General features: G+C 36.0%; 1 protein-coding gene across 10 annotated transcripts in view; it reads left to right on the top strand.

Moving 5' to 3' along the window:
• DZIP3 (DAZ interacting zinc finger protein 3) overlaps positions 1-21,982 on the top strand; it is a 118,689-nt gene that overhangs the window by 31,441 nt on the left and 65,266 nt on the right. For 9 of the 10 annotated variants that reach the window (XR_451429.2, XM_028167707.2, XM_057545321.1 and 6 more), the window contains 6 exons: positions 2,673-2,787; positions 8,475-8,594; positions 9,964-10,065; positions 11,641-11,733; positions 12,524-12,576; positions 20,440-20,516. Coding sequence is in view for 9 of the 10 variants with exons in the window: in XM_028167707.2 (XP_028023508.2) it covers positions 2,673-2,787; positions 8,475-8,594; positions 9,964-10,065; positions 11,641-11,733; positions 12,524-12,576; positions 20,440-20,516 (560 nt within the window). In the remaining variant the exon portion in view is untranslated. Of the gene's footprint in view, positions 1-2,423; positions 2,516-2,672; positions 2,788-8,474; positions 8,595-9,963; positions 10,066-11,640; positions 11,734-12,523; positions 12,577-20,439; positions 20,517-21,982 lie in introns of those variants that run through there. The other variant, XM_007187137.2, reaches the window with a different exon arrangement.

Raw genomic sequence — 21,982 nt, 5'->3', positions numbered from 1 at the left:
ATCTTTGGAACTAATAATAGTGCCCACCTCATAAAGTGATTAACAGTGCCCAGGACACAAAAATGCTATTCTTAATAGATAATTAATGGTTGTAGTTATTAATGTTATCACCGCTTGGAATAGGTATTTAAGTTATAAATGAGCTTATAACTCATTGAAAGGGTCCAAATTCTGAGTCTGGGAGTATTGGGTATTACACACTTAGTGAAATTGTACAGGAGAATGTTTATGGACCATCTGTTCACTTCCCATATGTAGATCCTTAGCCATTTGTAGCATCATTCATTCATTTTATTTGCTAAACATTTACCATATTTTAGAGACTGCTTTAGGTGTTGGGGATAAAATGGTTTACAAAATAGATAGTTCCTGTCCTCATGTAACTGACAGTATAGTGAACGTTATAGACCTTAATCAAATAATCAGTTATATAAATAATCAATTATGAAATGTGATAAAGTGCTATGAAGGAAAATATAATGAAAAAATAGTCTTTATTGGAACCCCAATGTCTTTCTGGGAATCAGAAGTCTCCTTGAGGAAATGTTTGGCTGGGATCTGAAGGGTGAATTAGGCAAAACTTACTTATGCAAATCCTTATGAAGGATTACTGCTGGGCCCAACCATTGAATCCCTAAAAGCATCACTTATATGGTAGTTCCTTGATTCTTTGTAAGGTTGATCTTCTATCCTCTGGCATGCCTGGTTTTTAGTGTCCAGAGATGTCCCACTTACTGTTGGTTAGCATGATGTCATCAATGTAGTTGGCTAGTGTGATGTTTTGCAGAATGTCAGGATGATCAGAATCCCCTTAGTCTATATTCTGGAGAGAATTAACATAGCTCTAAGACAAGACAGAGAATCTGTACTGCTGTCCTTTCCTCAGATATGTGAACTACTGTTTATTTTCCTTATTGATGGGCATTGGAAAGAAATCAATTTCCCAAATCATTGACACTAGAAAGCCCAGTCGTCTGGCAGCATCATTTACTTTCATCCCTGGCCTATAGAGAACAGCCACCACTGAGCTGCTCAAAGACACTGATGTCCTTCTCACTCTGTATTTCTTTCTTTTTTTTTTTTTTTAAAATTTTATTTATTTATTTATTTATTTATTTATTTTTGGCTGTGCTGGGTCTTCGGTTCGTGCGAGGGCTTTCTCTAGTTGCGGCAAGTGGGGGCCACTCTTCATCGCGGTGCGGGGACCGCTCTTCATCGCGGTGCGCGGGCCTTTCACTATCGCGGCCCCTCCCGTTGCGGGGCACAGGCTCCAGACGCGCAGGCTCAGCAGCTGTGGCTCACGGGCCCAGCTGCTCCGTGGCATGTGGGATCTTCCCAGACCAGGGCTCGAACCCGTGTCTCCTGCATTAGCAGGCAGATTCTCAACCACTGCGCCACCAGGGAAGCCCCTGTATTTCTTATTACATTAATGGATGGAATGTCTTCTGGGCCTTTCTAGGGAACATTGTCTAGTGATGGATTCTATTGTCTTATGCAGTAAGTCCATTCTAACATCTTTACCTCCTTGAGCTTTCTTTAATACTCTGCCAAGAAATTTTCAACATTTCCACCTCAATTACTAGAGGCCATTGTGGTTTCCAAGCTTCAAGTAGCCTTCTCAGCAGCATGTTAGGACTGGCTTTGGGTGTCCTTGCTAGGAAAGTAAATGCTGAATTATGGAAGAGTTGCCCCATATCAATATATATTTCCCTATCAAGGTATATATTTGACCATTGGTTCAGCACTCTTAAGATCCACTCCCAGACATGTTCCTGCCAGTACATAGTAGTCAAGTTCTACAATGCTTATGGTGAATAAGCTTTTTCTTCCTCTGTTTTCCCACTTGGGCTTTGCTTATACTTGATCCTAGATTTTTTTGTCTGTAGGCAATGAGCAGATATAAGAGAGGATTTTGAGAAGGAAGAGTATCATCTTTTGAGACATGTACCTCAGATCATATTTTTGCATGGTCTACTTGTTCCCTATCAGAGTCCTGATAGTACAATATTTCTGTTGAGGCTATGCTTTTGGTTTTTGTTGTTGTTCTACTCTTGTGATTAAATACTGGGCCTCATTTTCAGCATGGTCTGCCTTTATGTTTAGAGTTGGTCAAGGTTTTTGAAACGTTACCAAAGCGGCCTTTTAACTTTCATGGAGTATCCTTAGTTGATAGTAGTAGTCCTGTTGAGGCTGTGTATTTGGTTTCTTTTGCAGTTTGTTCCACTTTGTGATTAAATCTGGGCCTGATTTTCAGCACAGGTTATCTTTATGTCTGTAGGAGATGAGGGTCTCTTTAAATGGTGCCCTCAGAGGCCTCTGTCTTTCATTGTGTCCGGAGTCAATAGTTGGCTGACCTGTGCCATTTTCTTTCTTCAAGGCTTCCAAGACAGTAAAAAAAAAGCCAACCAACTCTACAGTCCCTTTAATTACCATGGCCCCCATAATGTTCAAGCTTGAGCTACTACATAATCTATTGCCTCCCCTTCCACCTGTATTTCATCCCAATCTACCACAGGTGAGAGTCCTAGTGTTTGTATTTCTATAGCATGCCAGAGGTTATCACCATCCTACTTACCACAAAAAAAAAAAAAAGGGTCGCTTGTTGTCTAATTGGTAAACTGTCTACTTACAGAGTCCTGTTCAAACTAACTCTATTTTAAAATGCCTTGCAGATATAATGCAGGACTGCTAGAATTTCATAAAAGCTTACAAGAAACAGGAGATACAGATGATCATTGGTTTGACATAGATCCTATGGAAGATGAAGATTTACCTACAACTTTTAAAGTAAGAAATTATTTAAGAATAACATTTCATCTGTGGCTAATCAGAATCATCTTTGATAAACTGCAGTTTATGTTAACTATGTCATTCTATAGCAAACACATTCTTTTGTTGGGCATTAGCTTTTTGTATGAGAAACAACCTTGATTCCATTATCTAGTGCAGAATGTTAGTATGATTCAACAAGCAGAGAGAAATGAGGTGGATGTGTTAGCGTTTCCAAATAACAAGATTAAAAGCTGTACTAGTTCAGTACTTCACATGGCTACAGCTAAATGTAATAATTAACTTCTTTTTCCTAACTATATTTACCATTATTTTGCTGTTGATTTAAATTTTAAAAGTACTAAATGCTTACATCAAAAAACTTGAAAAATGTAAAAATGCCAAAGATAAAAGTAAAATTCATCCATATATTTCTTCAAATGGAGAAACCATTGTTAGTATTTTCATTTATATCTTTCCATACACACATGTATAAACACTCTTTACCTTTTATTTTTAGTAAATTGGTGTGATGTTATACACATTGATTTATAGTATGAAAATATATATTACTGTGAATTTCCCAGCAAGTAGATTATTATATAGTATAATTTTATCATAGTCCATCTTAAACTGTGCTTTTAATTTGCTTAACCAATTCCCTGCTATTGAAGATTTAGTTTATCCTAAACATTCTAGTTTTTCACTATTTTATGGAAAGTGATCTTTTTGTATTTCTCACATCATTCCCTTAGTATAAATTTCTAAAGGTGGAATTGTGAAGTGTTTATACACTTGTACAGTTATTCATGTATGTTTCCACATTTCCTCCCAGAAAGTGTGTAACCAGTTTATATTCTTAAGACAGCCTATGAGAGTTTCCATTTCCCCACACCCTCTGGATATTTTTTACCTTTTGGGTAATTTTTACTCATCTGGTAAGCCATGTTAGTCACTTTTTATTTGTTTAATATGAAAATAGCTACACTCGGCTTCTTTTGGTTAACGTTTGAATGACATTCTTCTTCCAAACTTTTACTTTAAACCTTTCTGGATCCTTATATTTTAGCTGACTTTAAGGCCAAATGCATTCCTCAAAATAAAGAGGGATGTTTTATAAAAATAAAAAATTCAGTTTTCTAGGAAGCTGTAACAACTCAAAGTTTGTATATACCTAATAATATAGCCTCAAAATACCTGGGACAAAAACTGGTAGAACTAAAAGGAGAAATAGAAGACTTCCCAGTCACAGTGGAATATTTTAATGTACCTCTCTCAGTAATCAATAGAATAAGCAGGCAGTCTTTGGTGTTGGCCAGGATAATCATATGACTTTTAACTTTGACCTAATAAAGTAGTAATTTTATACATTTTTGAAAAATATTGAATTTCTGTGTTTACCTGGAGCAGCCCCTACCTGGTCTTGGTTGTTTTTCTTTTTTTTTTAAATTATTTATTTATTTATTTTTGGCTGTGTTGGGTCTTCGTTTCTGTGCGAGGGCTTTCTCTAGTTGCGGCAAGCGGGGGCCACTCTTCATCGCGGTGCGTGGGCCTCTCACTATCGCGACCTCTCTTGTTGCGGAGCACAGGCTCCAGACGCGCAGGCTCAGTAGTTGTGGCTCACGGGCCTAGTTGCTCCGCGGCATGTGGGATCTTCCCAGACCAGGGCTCGAACCCGTGTCCCCTGCATTGGCAGGCAGATTCTCAACCACTGCGCCCCCAGGGAAGCCCGGTTGTTTTTCTTTTTTTTCCTTCTCCTTCTAAAATATTTTTATTTCTTATCCAAACTTTCTTATTTTTATTTTTTGCAAAGTAATACATGTATGCAGTTTGTCAAGTAATATTAAAAGGCTTAAAAATTAACGGTCTGTGGTTCATCATCTCTAATTGTAGTTCCTGACTATGGGTAACTTCTTCCAACCCTCTAGGCATTTTCCTTTGATATTTACCTGTATTTTTAAAAAGCTATACTGCTATTTAAAAAATTTCTCCATCTTAGATATTATCTTTGACTTCCCACTGTGGAAGAGGAGGGTTTAGTAGCTTCCTTATACATCTCCTTCACACAACACACTTCACTTCCCCATCCTACTAATAGTTATACGTTTTTATTAAATTGGCCTTAGGGTTTCCCTTTACTCTATTCCTGGGAATACCCTCACCCCTTTCCTTTGTAGATCCTCTATTTCTTGGATCTCAAGTTTTCCTTTTTCTACGTATAATCCCTTGTTTTGGTGGTGCAACTCATCCAGCAGCTTCCTGGAAAAGGGTACTTGCTTGGGAGATAAATTTTTTGAGATCTTTCAAGTCTCAAAATAATTTATCCTTTGTACACTTTGTTTATATCTTGCCTGGGCATAAAATTGTAGGTTGAAAATCATTTTCCTTCAGTTTTTAAAATTGTGTTTCTGTTATCTTTTAACTTCCAAGAGTAGTATTTTTGAGAAATTTGATGTTCTGATTATCAATCTTTTGTTATAACCTATTTTTTTTTTCTGGGAATTTTTAGGATATTCTGTATATTCCTAGTGTTCTGAACTTACGTTTTTTGGTTCTGGGACATTTTCTTTTTTTATTTATTTGATGATTTCTTCTTCATTTTCTCTTTTCTTTTTGAAATGTCTTTTATTCAGATACTTGACATCCTGGACTGAATTTCTGGTTTTCTTATTTCTCTGCTAATTTTTATTTTTTGTCTTTTCTGTTTTAAATATTTATTAATTTATTTGGCTGTGCCGGTCTTCCGCGGCATGTGGGATCTTTAGTTGCGGCATATGGGATCTAGTTCCCAGACCAGGGATCGAACCAGGGCCCCCTGCATTGGGAGCATGGAGTCTTAACCACTGGACCACCAGGGAAGTTCCTAATTTTTTGTCTTTTCTACTTTCTAGGAGATTTTCTTCATCTTTTTTGCATAGAGCTAATATTCAGCCAGTATACACTAGTGCTATCATATTAGTTCTTATAATGTTAAAATATTTCCATATTGCTTAGAAAATAGTGGCTGCTTCAAAAATAGTTGGGTAACCAGCCACCATTCCAGATGCCCTGGACTCTCCTCCAGCCCTCTCTCTCCATACTTCTTAAGTTAAAATCCAATAACTAAAGGTTTAATGTCCAATAGAGCAGAATGCTTCCATGATCATGCTCTGACTCTAGGCCAGCATGTTCTTAATCTGTTATAAGCGGTCCCTATGCCTGTCAGCCCACCAAAAGTCCTACTTCCCAAACATTGTGATTAGTTTTTCTTTAAGAAAACTTAGAGGGCTGGCCTGTACCCCTTTATCTGGCACTGAGGAGTTCCAGGTGAGTACCACCAGAGGCCTGCCCTGCCCCAGTTGCTCCTATCCTCATGTGTCTCCTTAGATGAACTCACCCTGTTGGGGGGGAGATTGTACTCCTAGAGTTGCTGGCACCCTAGCAGGGGAGTGTCCCTTCATATTGTTATTATTTTCAACATTACCCTTGTTTCTATCCTTCTATTGAATTTTTGATTTCAATGATTATTTCAGCTATCATCTACCAAGAGTTTTCTTGTTGTTATGAATGTTACTTTTTTTCAAAAAAAAAAAAAATCCTGTCCTTTTTTCATGAATTTTAGAGGTAAATGTTAAAGGTAATGTTAGCTAGATCATGTAAGGCTTTATAAACCAAGTAAGGAGCTCAGACTGTATCTTGAGGGTCATGTGAAACCCCTCAAAACTTTTAAACAGTGGGGTGTTATAATCAAATTATAGTAAAATATGACTTATAGAATTTAGGACTTTGAAGAGTTTCTGTATTTATGGTAAGGGAGGAGTTCAGAAAGTAAAAAGATATTAATAAAATAGTTACAAATTGTAGTTAGTGTTCTAAAGAAAAACAAGGGACTGGGACAGAGAAAATGGAGAACACACAGACATACACTTGTATACCTGCATATATCCATATTTGTCTATATGTATATATGCATAAATGTGTATGGGTATCTATGTGTAGTGGTTAGGAAAGGCCTCTCTGGGAGGTGATATTTAAGTTGGAAGTAGAAGGTTGAGAATGGAACTAGCTCTGTAAAGAGTTGGGTAAGAGCATTCTAGGTAAACAGAATTGAATGTGGAAAGGCCCTCAGGCCTTGAAGGGCAAACTTGAGGAACTGAAAATATAAAATCATGAATTTTATAGTGAGTGAGACTAGAGATGAATGTGAAGAGGTGGACCAGAGATGGCTAGGTGTACTGGGTTCAGATTCTGCAGGTTCTGCGGGACCTTGCAGTCAGTCTTGGTAAGGGTTCTGGATTTTGTTTTAGGTAGTGGGAAGCCATTGAAGAGTTTTAAGCAAGGAATTGACAATGATCTTTTGTTTTTTTGCAGAGAGTGCTTTGAACGCAGTAGGCAAGGAAGAGGCGGACCAGTTAGGCAGTTGTTATAGTCAGTAATGTAGGTAAGACATAGAGTGGTAGCAATGGAGAGAGAATTAGAAAAATTTGCCGTATATTCTGGGAGAAGACGCAACAGTACTTGCTGATATATTGCATGTAAAGGGTGATGGAATAACTATACAATGGATGACTTCAAGACTACTGGCTTGAACCTAAATAGATTGTGGTAGATGAAATTGATGTAAGTCCCATGAGGACTAAGTATTAACCTGCTAAGTTCACTGCTGTATCCTTAACATCCCTTAACATTCATAACAACCTGGCCCATAACAGACACTCAGTAAATATTTATTGAATGAGTGAATATCAGTGACTGAGGCAGAAGATGAGGAGTAAGGAACAAGGAACAGATTTTGTTAGGAGACTCACAGATCAATATTGAACTATTAAGTGTCAGATATGTGAAACCACAGTAATTATATACCTACTATGAGTCCTATCCCTTTGTTTTCAGCATCTCCACTTGACTATTGGTTATCCTCACAGGATATACTACTTTCATATTGATAGGTCCTTGAACACTGCTTCTTTATTTCTCTCTTGATACTTAAAATTTTCTAGTCAACTTGATCAAAACATTTTTATTCCTCATAAAATTCTGAATGCCATTAAACAAATGTTACAAATGCTGACTTGATTTGTAAAATAGTCTGTAGAGGCTTATTTTATCATGTCTTATACCCTCAATATATATGGGTATGTCCCTCTAAGGGACAGTATTAAGGACCTGTTTAACTTAGACTTGATAATGTGTTTCACAAACCTTTAACTAGCATTTTAAAATATGGAAATTGCATTCCAAGTTGTAACTCTGAACACTGGAAACATACTTCTGTACCCTGCCTCTGCCCCTTCTGGCTGAGCAGCTTGTTGCACCACTACAGTAGTTCCACGGCCAACATGGTATCTTGGGGGCCAGTTCTATCAAGGACTCTCGGGTTTCCAATGATTTCTTGTCTCTCTGTATTTATATCAGAGCAAGAAATTCTTGTTAGGAACATGCTAGGTGTTATGAGTTAGAATGAAGAGTAGACGTATAGCTTTGAACATAGACTTTTCTCCTTTCTCCATGTTTGTATTCAATAAGAAGTGTAGTATTTCTTATTTAGGGCCTTTCTATGTATTGTTTACTTTGAATGAGGGAAATAGGTTCTATAACTATTTTTAAAAAATATATACAACACCTTCAAAAAAGGATATGAAATGGAAATATAACTTAAGGTAAGGTAAGTGTTGTAGTCTTTTTATTACTGATTCATGAGATTTATTTTTATTTTTAAAATTTAGGACCTTCTTAACAATTTCATCAAGACAACTGAGGGTAATATAATGAAGCAGACCATTTGCAGTTATCTAGATTGTGAGCGATCTTGTGAAGCTGACATTTTAAAGAACACCAATTATAAGGTACTATAATTACCAATTAACTGAGTATTTTAAAAATGTGATTGTAAAGTTAAACTTAGATAAAAATTATTATATTATCATGCATCAAAATATTGTTTAAAAAGTACTTAGTTTAATTACAGTGATAATGCAGTTGAGAAGCTGTTTGAATGTCTCAGAGCTTAGATTCATTGTGATCAGGAAATATTTATATTCTTTGAGTCAGTAAAAGAATGAATTGGCTTTGCTAGGGTTTTTGTAATATTCACAAGTTTCTGAAGTTATAACAAATATTCTTGTAATCATATAATGGAAATTATCTAAAATATTCTTCATAGTTAGAAATGTTACACGTTGAGAATATTAGCATTTTACTAAGGAGAAAGGTTGTCACTCCTCAAGAATTATGTTACTAAGTAAGGATCATTATTTCTTCTGTGGGCCTTGGGTGGGACACACACACACATAACCAGCCTTGATTTGAAGAAATTCAACAATCAAAGTACTTCAAGTCTAGTTCTCCCTGGATCTATCAGAATAAGACTGTGGAAAATCACAAGATAAGCTGAGATGTGATCATCAGTGTAAATCTGACTACTTCTACAAGATTGGAAATCTGAGTTGAAAAGCATGATGTATAGAGCAAATGGCATAGATGGGAAGGAGGAGAAAGCCAAGATCTATTCATTAGGGTAAGATGGATATTGGGAAGTGTAGGCCTGGTGAAGTGCAGTGCTCGGGGCAGGTCAGGGTCAGTCCTGGTTTCGGTGACATGGTGATAAGGTCCTGTGGTTTCCCAGGGAGGCATCAGGGTTCCAGTCAAATGGATAGCATGTAGCAGCAGGAAGTCTTGGCCACAAAATTTAGATTTTTGTCATCTAAGCAGTGTACCTATTTAAAGGAGGCAGGACTGTGGTTCCCAGGGAGGGCACACTAGGAAAGACAAGAAATCTATACCTTGGGATAATGCAGTAGCTCAGGAGCCATTTCTCACCAAGATAGCAATCTAAGGTCTGGTGATTGGTGACAAAGAAGTTTTGGGGAATAATGGTATGGAATTGGGGCTGAAAGAAAAATGTAAAAGTTGAGGTGAAGTGGGGCAGACAGCATGTTCATCTACAAAGGTCACTCACCAAGTTTCTGATATTTTGTTGTATACAGCATATGGAAAATATTACATTAACTTATTCAAATTATTGCCTATTTTTTTGTCTTTAGTGATATAAAAATGACTTGTATAGTTCTTTGATTACCAGTGATCTGTTGATAAATTTTCAATGCCATCTAAAGCTCATCTAGTTATAGAATAATTTAAAAAATGACTTAAGGTGGTATTTTCTATATCTACATGGATTACTATTTCTTATCAGCAGCTTTTATTCTTTTCCAGGGATTTTTTCAGTTAATGTGCAGTAAAAGCTGTTGTGTTTACTTCCATAAAATTTGTTGGAAAAAGTTCAAGAATTTAAAATATCCAGGTGAAAATGACCAGGTATTATATTTGTTCTTCCTTAAAAACTTTACTACAGCATATCCTCCTCTACTCTTTCCTCTATTTTCCCTCTTTCCTCTTCATTTCTTCCTGATCACATCCTTCCCCCTCTTTTTTTCTCCCTTCATTTTTTTTTTCCTGTTCTCGCTGATGCTTTTCTCCTCACTATTTGTTTATCATCACCATTTATTAAACAGGTCTTTGTAGGAAATACTCTGCTAGTTGCTTTACTTATTGATTTCTATTAATTTGTCCTCTTCCCTTCAGAAGTTTATACTCTTATGAATAGAAATATTGTGACGTATATTCACATAAAGGACATAAATAGAATCACTTAATAAAAAGAAAGGACAACTATATAATTTTAAGGATAGTTTCTATTTTAAGGGTAGAGAACAGTGATAAATTTATAGTCTTCAAAAATATACTTGTATTATTGGGAGTTCCCTGGCAGTCCAGTGGTTAGGGCTTGGCGCTTTCTCTACCGGGGCCAGCATTAGATCCCTGGTCAGGGAACTAAGATCCCTCAAGCCATGCAGCATGGCCAAACAAACAAACAAACAAAACAGCAAAAAACAAAACAAAACAAAAAAACCCAAAATATATTTGTATTATTTATATTTGCCTAAAGTCATATAACTAAATTGAATTCTTTGCCGCTAAAATTAAAGTAGAAACCAAAAGCCCAATTCTATATTAATTACTCTTTAATGAGGTAATGGCCCTAAGTTGGGTCTATAATGTTTGGTTCTAGAACGTTTACATTGTGCAAACAGCAGAAAACACTTATAAAGGAATTGTGGTGGAACAGAAAGAGCACTGTATATGAAGTTGAGAGTTCCGAGTTCAAGTCCAGATTGAGCCACTTACTAGTTTTCTTTGCACTAGGCTGAAACTCATTTTTCTAAGCCATATAGTGAGGATAGTAATACCTACTTTATAAGTTTGTTATGAGGGTTAACAGGTAAAACAGATAAACTTGCACTGTACATTGTAAAAATCATTATATAAAGCATTATTATTCATTTTTTAAGCAGTGTGTAAATACTTTTCACTTTCTTTGATTATTAGGGCAATCCATTTTGCTCAACTTTAGAAAGAGATGTAAAAGAAAACTAAGTAACTTAACCAGAGGAAATAACAAGGTCAGAATCAGAAAAAGGACTCAAATTCGTTTTCCCTGGAATCCTCATCTATCTAATAGAAATTCAGTATTCCTTTTTGCACTTACTTAATTAGTATATTTTACTTGAAGTTGCTTTTATTGGGGCCAGCAAATACATTTTAGTTTGTAATATAACTACTTGAAGATTTTGAAGTAGAAATGATGAGAGAGAAAAGTATAGTCATAAATTTTAAATAGGAAATCCATTGGTATAAGAAATGGACTATCTTTGAACAGGTAACTCTCAAATGTTTATTCACATCTTTTGTTTTACTGTCTAGCAATATCTGCTTCTAACTTTATTTAAATATAATCAGTCTTGCACATCAGCGGGTTTTTTCTGTTTTTATTGTTTGTATTATTTTTTTCTATTGATAACTTACTGTTTTTTTTTCTATTGATAACTTTAGAGTTTTAGTGGGAAAAAATGTTTGAAGGAAGGATGTACAGGTGACATGGTAAGGATGCTGCAATGTGAGGTACCTGGAATTGTCAAAATTTTGGTGAGTATCTTTCTCTTATTTTTTTGCTTTCCTTCACTGGAATGATGTTTTTGACTTCAAACGGATTTGGGAATTGTAGTAATAGTATTCTAGCCATATTCTCTTTGATGGGACTAAGCTCTTTAACCTTTTTATTGCATTGATTTCTCCAAAGTAGTATTTAAGTGGTACTTAAGAATAAGAAAATTGTAAAAATAAAGACACATACACATACACACACAGAAACAGAAACAGACAAAGCAGGCCATGGCTGTAGCAATGAGGAAAGTCTTTATCATGAACAAAGGATGATAATCTAATTCTGTTCCACCTATGGTTAAAAATAATTTTAGATTTTCTGAACACTTTTTTAGTCTCTAAGCATCTTCCTATAAAAATATCTATAGAACATCTCATAGAGTAGCTGTTACATAAAATGCACTTAAATTGTATCCATTTTATTTTTTTAATTAATGAAATATCTTGTTGAATTTTCAGTTAATTAGTAAACAGACCAAAATTATAAATAGGAATATATATATATTTTAATGTTTAGTATGGTCTTCTTGTATTTTAGATTTGACATTTAAATCCTATAGTGATATAAAGTAGAACTAGTTTTTAAGACCAACTTTAGTCTGTTATTTGATTAAGATTGTTTATAGCTTGTTTCTTCTGTTTTATTTGTTTTATATTCACTATAGCTTCATTCTCATTGTTTTCTTTCAAATATTAAGTCTAAGAAGTAACATTAAAGAATCTTGAAAATTGAACTACTTTAGGGCTATTTTTTTTTTTTCATCACTTGCAGTTTGAAGTTGTGAGAAAGGATGAATATATAACCATTGAAAATTTAGGAGCAAGGTAAGCTTGAAATTAAATATTCTACTTTTTTTTGAGCATGTATGTATTTTTCAGTTGCTTCTTTCTTCTGTGTTTTCTGTTACTTTCTGGAGCTCCATTAAACTTAAAGACAGTATCAGTTGTGTGAAAAAATTGTATTTAATTGACATTTGTCTACCCCTTTGCCCCCCACTTTGTAGACTTTTAAATTCTAAAGCAGGAAAGTAGAAATGTGAATACTTTTCCCTTAAGTATGAAAAGAATCCTTTCCTGAAAACCAAACGTATTTTTCTTAAAGTTATTTAAATTAGATTGTTATGATATAAAAACTTTCTCCTAGCTTTCAAAACTCATTCAAGCCTCCAGGCTTGTCTGACAATTAGAATCATCCTGTTTCTTAGATGAGAAAGCTGTATTGAAAAGGAATATATAAGCTGGGAATTCATAGAGGTGTAGACTGTTGCTATTGAAATTAGAAATTTCAATATAAAACTTATCCTAATCCATTGATTCTCTTTTCTTCTGTTTAAAATGTCTACCATTTTTTAATCTACCAGGGTTATTACATTGATATCTAAGTTTCCCCTATAAGCTAATGAAACCCAAATCTTTACCTCTGCTGTAGATCTCACTCTTAAAAATCTAGGTCTGTCTACCTGCGTGCTAAAGATTTCCATTTTTATTTTTCAAAAAGATCTATAGTTCAGTATGCCCACAACTAGACTCACAATATTTCTTCCCAGTTACAGTTGCTCTGTAACTTTTTTTAGGTCCAATCAATTCAACTTCTTAAATATATTGTACATGCCTCCTTACTTCTGCCCCTGTGCTTCCACTAAGCTAAAGTTATTTTTTTTACTTTTTTTTAACATCTTTGTCGGAGCATAATTGCTTTACAGTGTTGTTAGTTGCTGCTGTGTAACAAAGTGAATCAGCTATATGTATACATATATCCCCATATCTCCTCCCTCTTTTATTTGGAATTCTGAAAACAGCTTCAAAACCCGTCTTTTTTGTCTCCAGTCTTACCTTTCTTCAGTCTGACTGTTCAAGTCTATTGAACAGTCTGTTCAGCCATCAAAATCACTTTTCTAAAAAAAAAAATGGAAATATTTCACTTCTCTGCTTGAAAATCTTTCAGAGGCTTCTCATTGCTCTCAATTAAGTTCAGGCTCGTTAGCTTGGCTCTTTAGTAACCTTGGTCCCTGCTGTACTCACTAGTGTCATCTCTTGTCATTCTGGTTTTTTTTACTATATATACACCAACTATACTGAGCTTCTTTTAGTTCTTAAGTGTGCCATCTGTTTTACCTCTAGGACTTGCCTAGAATACGCCACTCCTTTGACTTTGCCTGGTTAAAACTTCCAGAAAGTCGTTTTTACTTTGCATTAGGTGTTTCAATCACATATTCCCTTTACTTCTCCTATTAAAACATTTACTAAGTTCTGTTACACTTTCTAGGCTCTCTTCTCCATTTGACTATAGCCTCCATGAGGGCAAGAACTTTAACTTGCTTACTGCTATATTCCCAGTACATAACCTAATGCCTGGCATATAGCTGGTACCCAATAAATACATGACAGATGTAGAGATTCTAACTTCCATTATTCTACAATGAGTATGTTACTTTTGTTTGACAGGCAATTAACTTATTTGGAGATGAACTGCGAACGTGTTTTCCTTGGATGGTGGTTCCAGTCTCAATTCAGAACTTCAGCCTTTAGCTGAGCTGCTTTGAGTCTGTTCCACACATATGGTTCAGCAGTCAGTCAGAGATGTGGCCGGAAAAAATTGGGGGATCTCTTCTCCGACTTTCCTTTCTGGGATTCCCCCACACTCTTCAGCAGCCGTGGTTCCATGGCTTCAATTTTTCTGGTTCCTTCAGCCAAGGAGACCTTTGTTTTCTACCATGGTATACTTAGCCTCAGGCTCAAAGCTCTAAAATTGGTGAACTTAATTTCATACAGTCCTCTTCTCTTCTCCCCGAGCATATACCCCCTACAGCAGAGTTGGTTTGTTTCTCTACTCTCTGTGCCTTCAAGGAGTTGCTTTTTGTAATTTGCCTAAGTTTTATAGTTATTTTCTGTGGGAAAACCCTCTGATAATTGGACCTTATTACCAAAAGTGGAAGAGCTCCCTCATGAGGTTTCGTGAATGAATGACAAAAAAGTTTGGTTGTTTTTTAACATTAAAATGCTTTATTGTTATTAAAATATGCATAAATAAAAGCCCACAAAATATAAATGCAGAGTTTAAAAACGAATTATGAAGCAGACAGTCTTGTGGCTCCACCCATATAGAATGTTGTCAGCACCCCAGAAGCACTCACTGTTCCCCTCTCCCCCAGCTCATCTTCTTCCTAGGTAACTGTTATCCTGACCTTCACAGTAATCATCTCCTTGCTTTCTTGATAAATGTACTAATTATAAATGCATTTCTAAACACTGAATTTTTTTATAGGTCAGTGTTTCAGGCTATAGCTCATATACAGAAAAATTCACTTTTTAAAAATATACGTTTTAAATGATTTTATTTTTATACAGCCGAGTAACCACTACCATGATCAAGAGTACTTCCATCATCCCAAGTTTCTCTAAAATCTCTTACATAGTCATTCCCCCCTCCAACTTCCAAACCCTGGTAACCACTGATATGATTTCTGTTCTGATTAATATTGCTTTTTTCTGACTATCCTCTAGTAGGAAAGCCTTTTGCATCTGAATTTTTTTTAACTTAGCATAATGCTTTTGAGATTCATCCTTGTTATTGCATGTATCAGTAGTTCATTTTTGTTTGTTGTTGAGTAGTCTTCCTTTGTATAGAGTACCATAACTTATTTATTCATTTAACAGTTGATGACATTTGAGTTGTTTCTGGTTTTAGGCTGTTATAAATAAAGCTGCTATAAATATTCATGTGTTACTCTTTGTATAGATATATGCTTTCATTTCTCTTGGATAAATTCCTAGGATCAGGATTGCTGAGTCATATGGTATGTGTTTAATGTTATAAGAAACTGCCAAACTGTTTTCAAAGTAGCTGTACATTTTGTTATTCTCACCAGCATAGTAAGAGAATTCTAGTTTCTCTGCATTCTCTCCAGCACTTGGTATTATCAATTTTAAACATTTCAGCCATGTTAAAAGATGTGTAATGGTATCTTACTGTGGTTTTAATTTGCATTCGCTTAAATTTTCAAAACTATTTTTTTATTTTAGATCCTTTGCTATTACATGATAAATCTTAGAAACACCTTATAAATTTCTCCAAACTTCTTGCTGAGATTTCGATTGCATTGAATTTGTAGATCAATTTAGGGATGATTTACATCTTAACAATATTGAGACTTCCCATCCGTGAAGATGGTATATAATTAATTTCACTTAATTGGGTCTTCTTTGATGCCTCTCAGGAATGTTTTGTAGTCTTCTGTGTATATAGTCTTATTTGTACAATCTTATAAATATTTTGTTAGATTATCCATGTATATTTGACTTTTTATGTTATTGCAAATGATAATTTTAAAATTTCAATTTCTAGTTATTTGTGTTACATAGAATTGATCGGTGTCTATTGATCTTGTATCCTGTGACTTGATACTTAATAATTTTAATATCGTTTATAGATTCTTTGAGGTTTTCTACAAATGATCATGTCATCTATACATAAAGACAACTTTATTTCTTTTTTTGCAATCTGTATGCTTTTTGTTTATTTTCCCTTACTTATTGCATGGTCTAGGTCCTCTAGTACAATGTTGAATACACTTGTGAGAGCAGACATCTTTGCCTTTTCTAGATCTTAGGAAGAAGTCTTCAGTTTTTCACCATTTAGTATGCTGTTAGCTGTAGAATTTTTACAGATACCCTTTTTTAGGTTGAAGAGATTCTTTTTTCATCCTACTCTGAAAATTTTTATCATGAATGGATAGTGAACTAATGCTTTTCTGCATGCATTGAGACGATCATATGGTTTTCTTCTTCTTCTTTAATCTGTTAATATGTTGAATTACATCAATTTATTTTCAAATGTTGAATCAACTTTGCTTTCCAAGAATAAATAGCAATTGGTCATGATCTATTTATTTTTTTCATATTGCTGCTGGTCTTTTAATTTCTAGCTTTATTGAGCTATAACTGGCATATAACATTGTGTGGGTTTAAGGTGTACAACATGATGATTTTATATATATGTATATATGAAACAATTACCACCATAAGTTTAGTTAACACATCCATCACCTCACATAGATTTTTTGTGTGATGGGAACTTTTAAGATCTACTTTCTTAACAACTTTCAAGTATTCAATATAGCATTGTTAACTATAGTCACATGCTGTACTTTGGACCCCTGGTTTGTACCTTTTGACCCCTTTACCCCTTTCCCACGCCCCACCCCCACCCCTGGCAACCACCAGTCTACTCTGTGTTTCTGAGTTCAGGGTTTTTTAGCTCTCACATATAAATGAGATCATATAGTATTTGTCTTTCTCTGTTTGGCTTATTTCACTTAGCATAATGCCTTCCAAGTTCAACCATGTTATCACATATGGCAGGATTTCCTTTTATGGCTGAATAGTATTCCATGGTATATATATGCCACATTTTCTTTATCTATTCATACATTAACAGACACTTAAGTTGTTGTCCATGTTTTGGCTATTGTAAATAATGCTTCAATGAACATGGGGGTGTAGGTATCTCTTTGAGACAGAGATCGTATTTCCTTTGGACATATAATATATACCCAGAAGTGGGATTGCTGGATCAATTCTATTTTTAATTTTTTGAGGAACTTCTATACTGTTTCCCCTGGTGGCTCTATCGACAGGTGTGAAGTAATATCTCATTGTAGTTTTGATTTGCATTTTTCTGATGATTGGTGATGTTGAGCATCTTTTCCTGTACCTGTTGGCCATTTTATATCTTCTTTGGAAAAATGTTTATTCAAGTTCTTTGCCTTTTTAAATTGGATTATTTATTTATTTGCTGTTGAATTGTATGGCTTCCTTATATATTTTAGATATTAACCCATAATCAGATATATGATTTGCAGATATTTTCTCCTGTTCTGTAGGTTGCCTTTTCGTTTTGTTGACTGTTTCTTTCACTGTGCAGAAGCTTTTTAGTTTGATGTAGTCCCACTTATTTATTTTTGCATGTGCTTTTGATGTCAAATTAAAAAAATCATTGCCAAGACTGATTTCAAGGCAATGTTGCTTTTCTCTCTACTTTCAAAGGTCTCTCTTTGTCTTTTACTTTTGTCAGTTTAATTATAATGCATTTTGATGTAGTCTTTTTCAGGCTCAACCCATTTGTGGTCCTTTGAGCCTTGTGAATCTGGATGTCTATTTCTCACCTTAAGTTTGGGGAAGGGACATTATTTCTTTAAATACTCTTTCCATCCCTTTCTCTTTCTCTTCTCCTTCTGGGATTACCATACTAGTATATTGTTTCTCTTATTGTTGTCCCATACATCCCGTAATCTTTCTTTACTCGTTCCATTCTTTGTTCTTTTTCCACCTCTGATTGGGTAATTTCAAATGATCTGTCTTTGAGTTCACTGATTCTTTCTTTTGCTTGATCAAGTCTTGTTGAAGCTCTCTATTATATTTTTCAGTTCAGTCAGTGTATTCTTCAACTCTAGGACTTCTGGGGTTTTTTTTTTCTTTATGGTTTCTATTTCTTTGTTGACCTTTTAATTTTGTTCATGCATTGTTTTCCTAATTTCAGTTAGTTGTTTGTGTGTTCTTGTAGTTCACTGAACTTCTTTAATAGGATTATTCTGAATTCTTTGCACTGTCTATAGATCTCCATTTCTTTAGGGTCACTTATTGGAAGTTCATTAGTTTCTTGTGGTGGCATCATATTACCTGATTCTTCATGATCTTTGTATACTTGCATTGGTATCTGCACATTTGAGTACATGGTCTCCACTTGCAGACTTTACAGGTTTGTTTTGGCAGGGAAAGACCTTCACCAATCAGCTTGTAGCATCTACAGGTAAATAGAACTTCCCATAGGGTTTTCTAGTTCTGTGAAGCCACAGTCTGTGCTCTGAGGTTGGGAGCGGGGTGCTATTGGGTGGGGCTGATGGCTGGGTTCCATGTTCAAGTGGGGCTGCTGGGTGGGCTCGTTGGGCTGATGGCTATGTTGTGGTCAGGTGGGGTTACTAGCTGTGCTCTGTAATCACCTCTGGTTGGGCACATTCACAGGCTTTGTTCCCTGACTGGGTGTTGTCACCGGTTGGATTCTGTGATTGGGCAGGGTTGCAGGCCATGCTCTGCAATTGTTCCTGGTCAGGTGGGGCTTTAAGGTGTGCTTCCTGAGCAGATGGAAACAGTGGCTGGATTCTGCATTCAGGTGGGGCCACAGGCCAGGCTTCATGGTCAGATGAGATGTCAGGCTGTACTTTGCAATCAGGCAGGACCACAGGCTGTGCCCCAAAGTTGGGCAGGGCCACAGGATGGGCTTTGCAATCAGATAGGTTGTTCGTTGTGCTCTGCTTTTGGGTGAGGTGTGGCCTTCAGCTGTACCCCACATTTCGGTGGGGCAGAAAATGTCAGGGTTGCTGTCTGGATTCCTTGGTGTAATGGGACCAGAGGCTGTCCTCTGATGTTGGGCAGGTTACTGGCTGGACTCCCTGCTTGAGTGATTACATAGGTAGCATTCAGCAGGGCTGTATCTGGGCTCTGCTGCTGCATTAGGTGTTAGGCTGGGTTCTGCAACTGGAAAGTACCTTAGGTTGGGCTCTGAGGCTGCTCAGGGTCACTGTTCTGGCTTCCTGATTATCCAGGGCCAGGGGCTATGCTCAATAGTTAGGTATGGCAACTGGCTTGACTCCCTGCCCAGGCGGGCTGTAGGATATGCTTCGTGGTTGCTAGGTATATGTGGGCATGCTTCCCAGGGGGGTGAGAGCTCGAAGTTTCTCCCTTGTCTGAGTGGGCCATAGTATGTGCTCTGTACCGACTGGCCATCTATAGCCATATTTCCCAGAGAAGTGGGACTGGAGACTGTGCTTAAGAGTTAGGCGGAAGTGCGAAATTTGCTCCTTTGCCCATGCAAGCTGTAGGATGTGCTCCATAATTGGTATGGCTGAACTGTTTCCCGCAGTGCTTTTATCAATTTACACTCCCACTTTAAGTGTAGGAGAATTCCTTTTACTCAGTATCTTTGCCAGTACTTTATGTTGTTAGAGTTTAAAGTGTTTTCAATGTAGTAGCTGATTGGCAGTGTTATGCTGGTGCTGGAGGTAAAATCAGTTAACAACAACCACCACCAAACCAACATCTCTGTCCTTTTTTCTTTTTTTTTGTATTGTTTTCTGTGGGAGAGTTCATTTCAAAGCCAAGCCACAAGTTTTTTCATCTGTTTCATAGCAGCATTTACTTAGTGTTTAGTCTATTTAATAAATTTTGCTACTTTTTCCCTCAATTTTTTTCTAATTATTTGTATTGATGCTATGCCAGTTTCTTTCTTTCTCTCTTTTTTAATCAGTAGTCATTAAATAAGTTGAGTTTTCTTGGAATAGTTATTGGTAAGAAGATGCTGTGGTGGAGGAGGGTCTGGGAGGAGTTCCAGATTTGCTGCCTTTTTACAGTGCAAAGATTTCTTTTTTCTTACTACCAAATAGTCTTCTTGCAAATAAGCTAGTCATGTGATTCTTTCTGTATGAAATCTAGCAATTCTACTTGCCTCTGAATTCTAATGAAAGTGTCAATGTTGGGTTGTTACTGTTGGTGTTTTTTATTTGTTCATTTATTTTTCTCCTTTGCTTTTAAATTATTTCCAGAAGGAGGAGAAGAAAATGCTCACTGACTTAGCCATGTTGATACCAGAAATCTTGACTGACTTTTTTAACCTAATTTTTTTTCCATTTGCAGTTACAAAAAGTTGATGTCTCTGAAAATAGATGATACCGATATAAGACCGAAGATCGGTTTAAAATTTGGTACAAAAGGTATATTTTACTTTCATATGTCTCCTGTTGAAAACTGTGTTAAAAATTTTGACTTGCTCTGTAAAGTATCATGCCATTAACAACCATTTGTTTATTTGAGTTTGTCATTCGCTGGGCTTGGGTTTACACTAACAAACATCACTTGGTGTAGGCTGGAATTCATGGACAGAAAGATCAGCAGGTGTATGGGTATCACATTACCTTGCATCTATAGAGAGGTTTGCTGAGTTTGGTGCATAGCTGTGACTACACAGATTGAGCTTCAGCTAATGTTCCCTACCGACTCCTCACTTGTTGCATTCCCTGTTAAAAGGGTGAAATGGAAAGAATGAACATTTGGGGCTCAAGGCCAGGTAGTCTAAACTTAGGTGCCAGCTCTTCAGGAGTGTGCTAGGAAATGCCAGCTGCTCAGCACTTGGAGAGCTTAAGGGCTCCTGGACCCATGGAAGAGTAGTCTGGTGGCATTCCTTCTTGCTAGGGAGAATAGATGTCCCTGGTCCTAGCCAGCTTCTTATTTGTCACCCCAGAGAAAACTCCTTGAGTCATTTGCTTTGTAACCTTGCTTGCCTCCACAGTTTATGTCAAGTATATCAAACAACAATATTACTTTAAAAATCTTTCGAAACACAGAATAATGAAGGATAAAATAATAAAGTTGTACTTTATAATAAACACATATTTTATTAGTTTAAAAAATATACCATCATATACCAAATTCTTATTACTTTCTAATTCACCTCAGTCTACTTTCCTCTTTTGGAAGTGCTACTAAACCAGAAAAATATCAAATAGTTCAGTCTCATGCCTTATTCCATTTCATTGATGAAATACCTACTTAATCATTAATTTATTTTTTGAAAGGATACGAACAAGAGGTTCATAAGATCAGTGTGTCTCAAACTTTAATATACATTTGAATCATCTGTGATTTTGTTGAAATGTCGGTGCCAATTCAGTATCTCTGGGGTGAGACCTGAGATTCTGTATTTCTAGCAGGCTCCCACGTGGCTGCTGCTGCTGCTGCTGCTGGTCGGTGGACTGTACTTTGAGAAGCAAGGCATTAAATCACTTTATGTTTCTTGCTATCGTCCTGCATTGTCTAATACAGTAGTCACTAGCCATATGTGGCTGTTTAAACTTAAACTCATTAAAATTAGATAAAGTTTCAAACTCAGTTCCTTTGTCAGACAAGCAGCATTTCCACTGTTCAGTGGCTAGTGGACAGTGAAAATCTAAAATATTTTCATCGCAAAAAGTTTTACTGGACAATGCTGATTAAGATAAAATATAATTGCCTAAGTAAAATATAACTAAACACTGGCAGTTACCATTCTTGACAGTCTTCAGAATTTTCAAAGGTTTAATACTTTTATGCCATTTGGTGGCCAAAGCTCATTTACTTGAACAAAACCCTGGATGGTTGAAAGCCTTCTATAGTGATTAGTTTTTGTGATTACTTTTGCTTG

The sequence above is a fragment of the Balaenoptera acutorostrata genome, chromosome 4, assembly GCF_949987535.1.
Source record: "Balaenoptera acutorostrata chromosome 4, mBalAcu1.1, whole genome shotgun sequence".
NCBI lineage: Eukaryota > Metazoa > Chordata > Mammalia > Artiodactyla > Balaenopteridae > Balaenoptera > Balaenoptera acutorostrata.
This window is presented reverse-complemented; position numbering and strand designations above follow the sequence as displayed.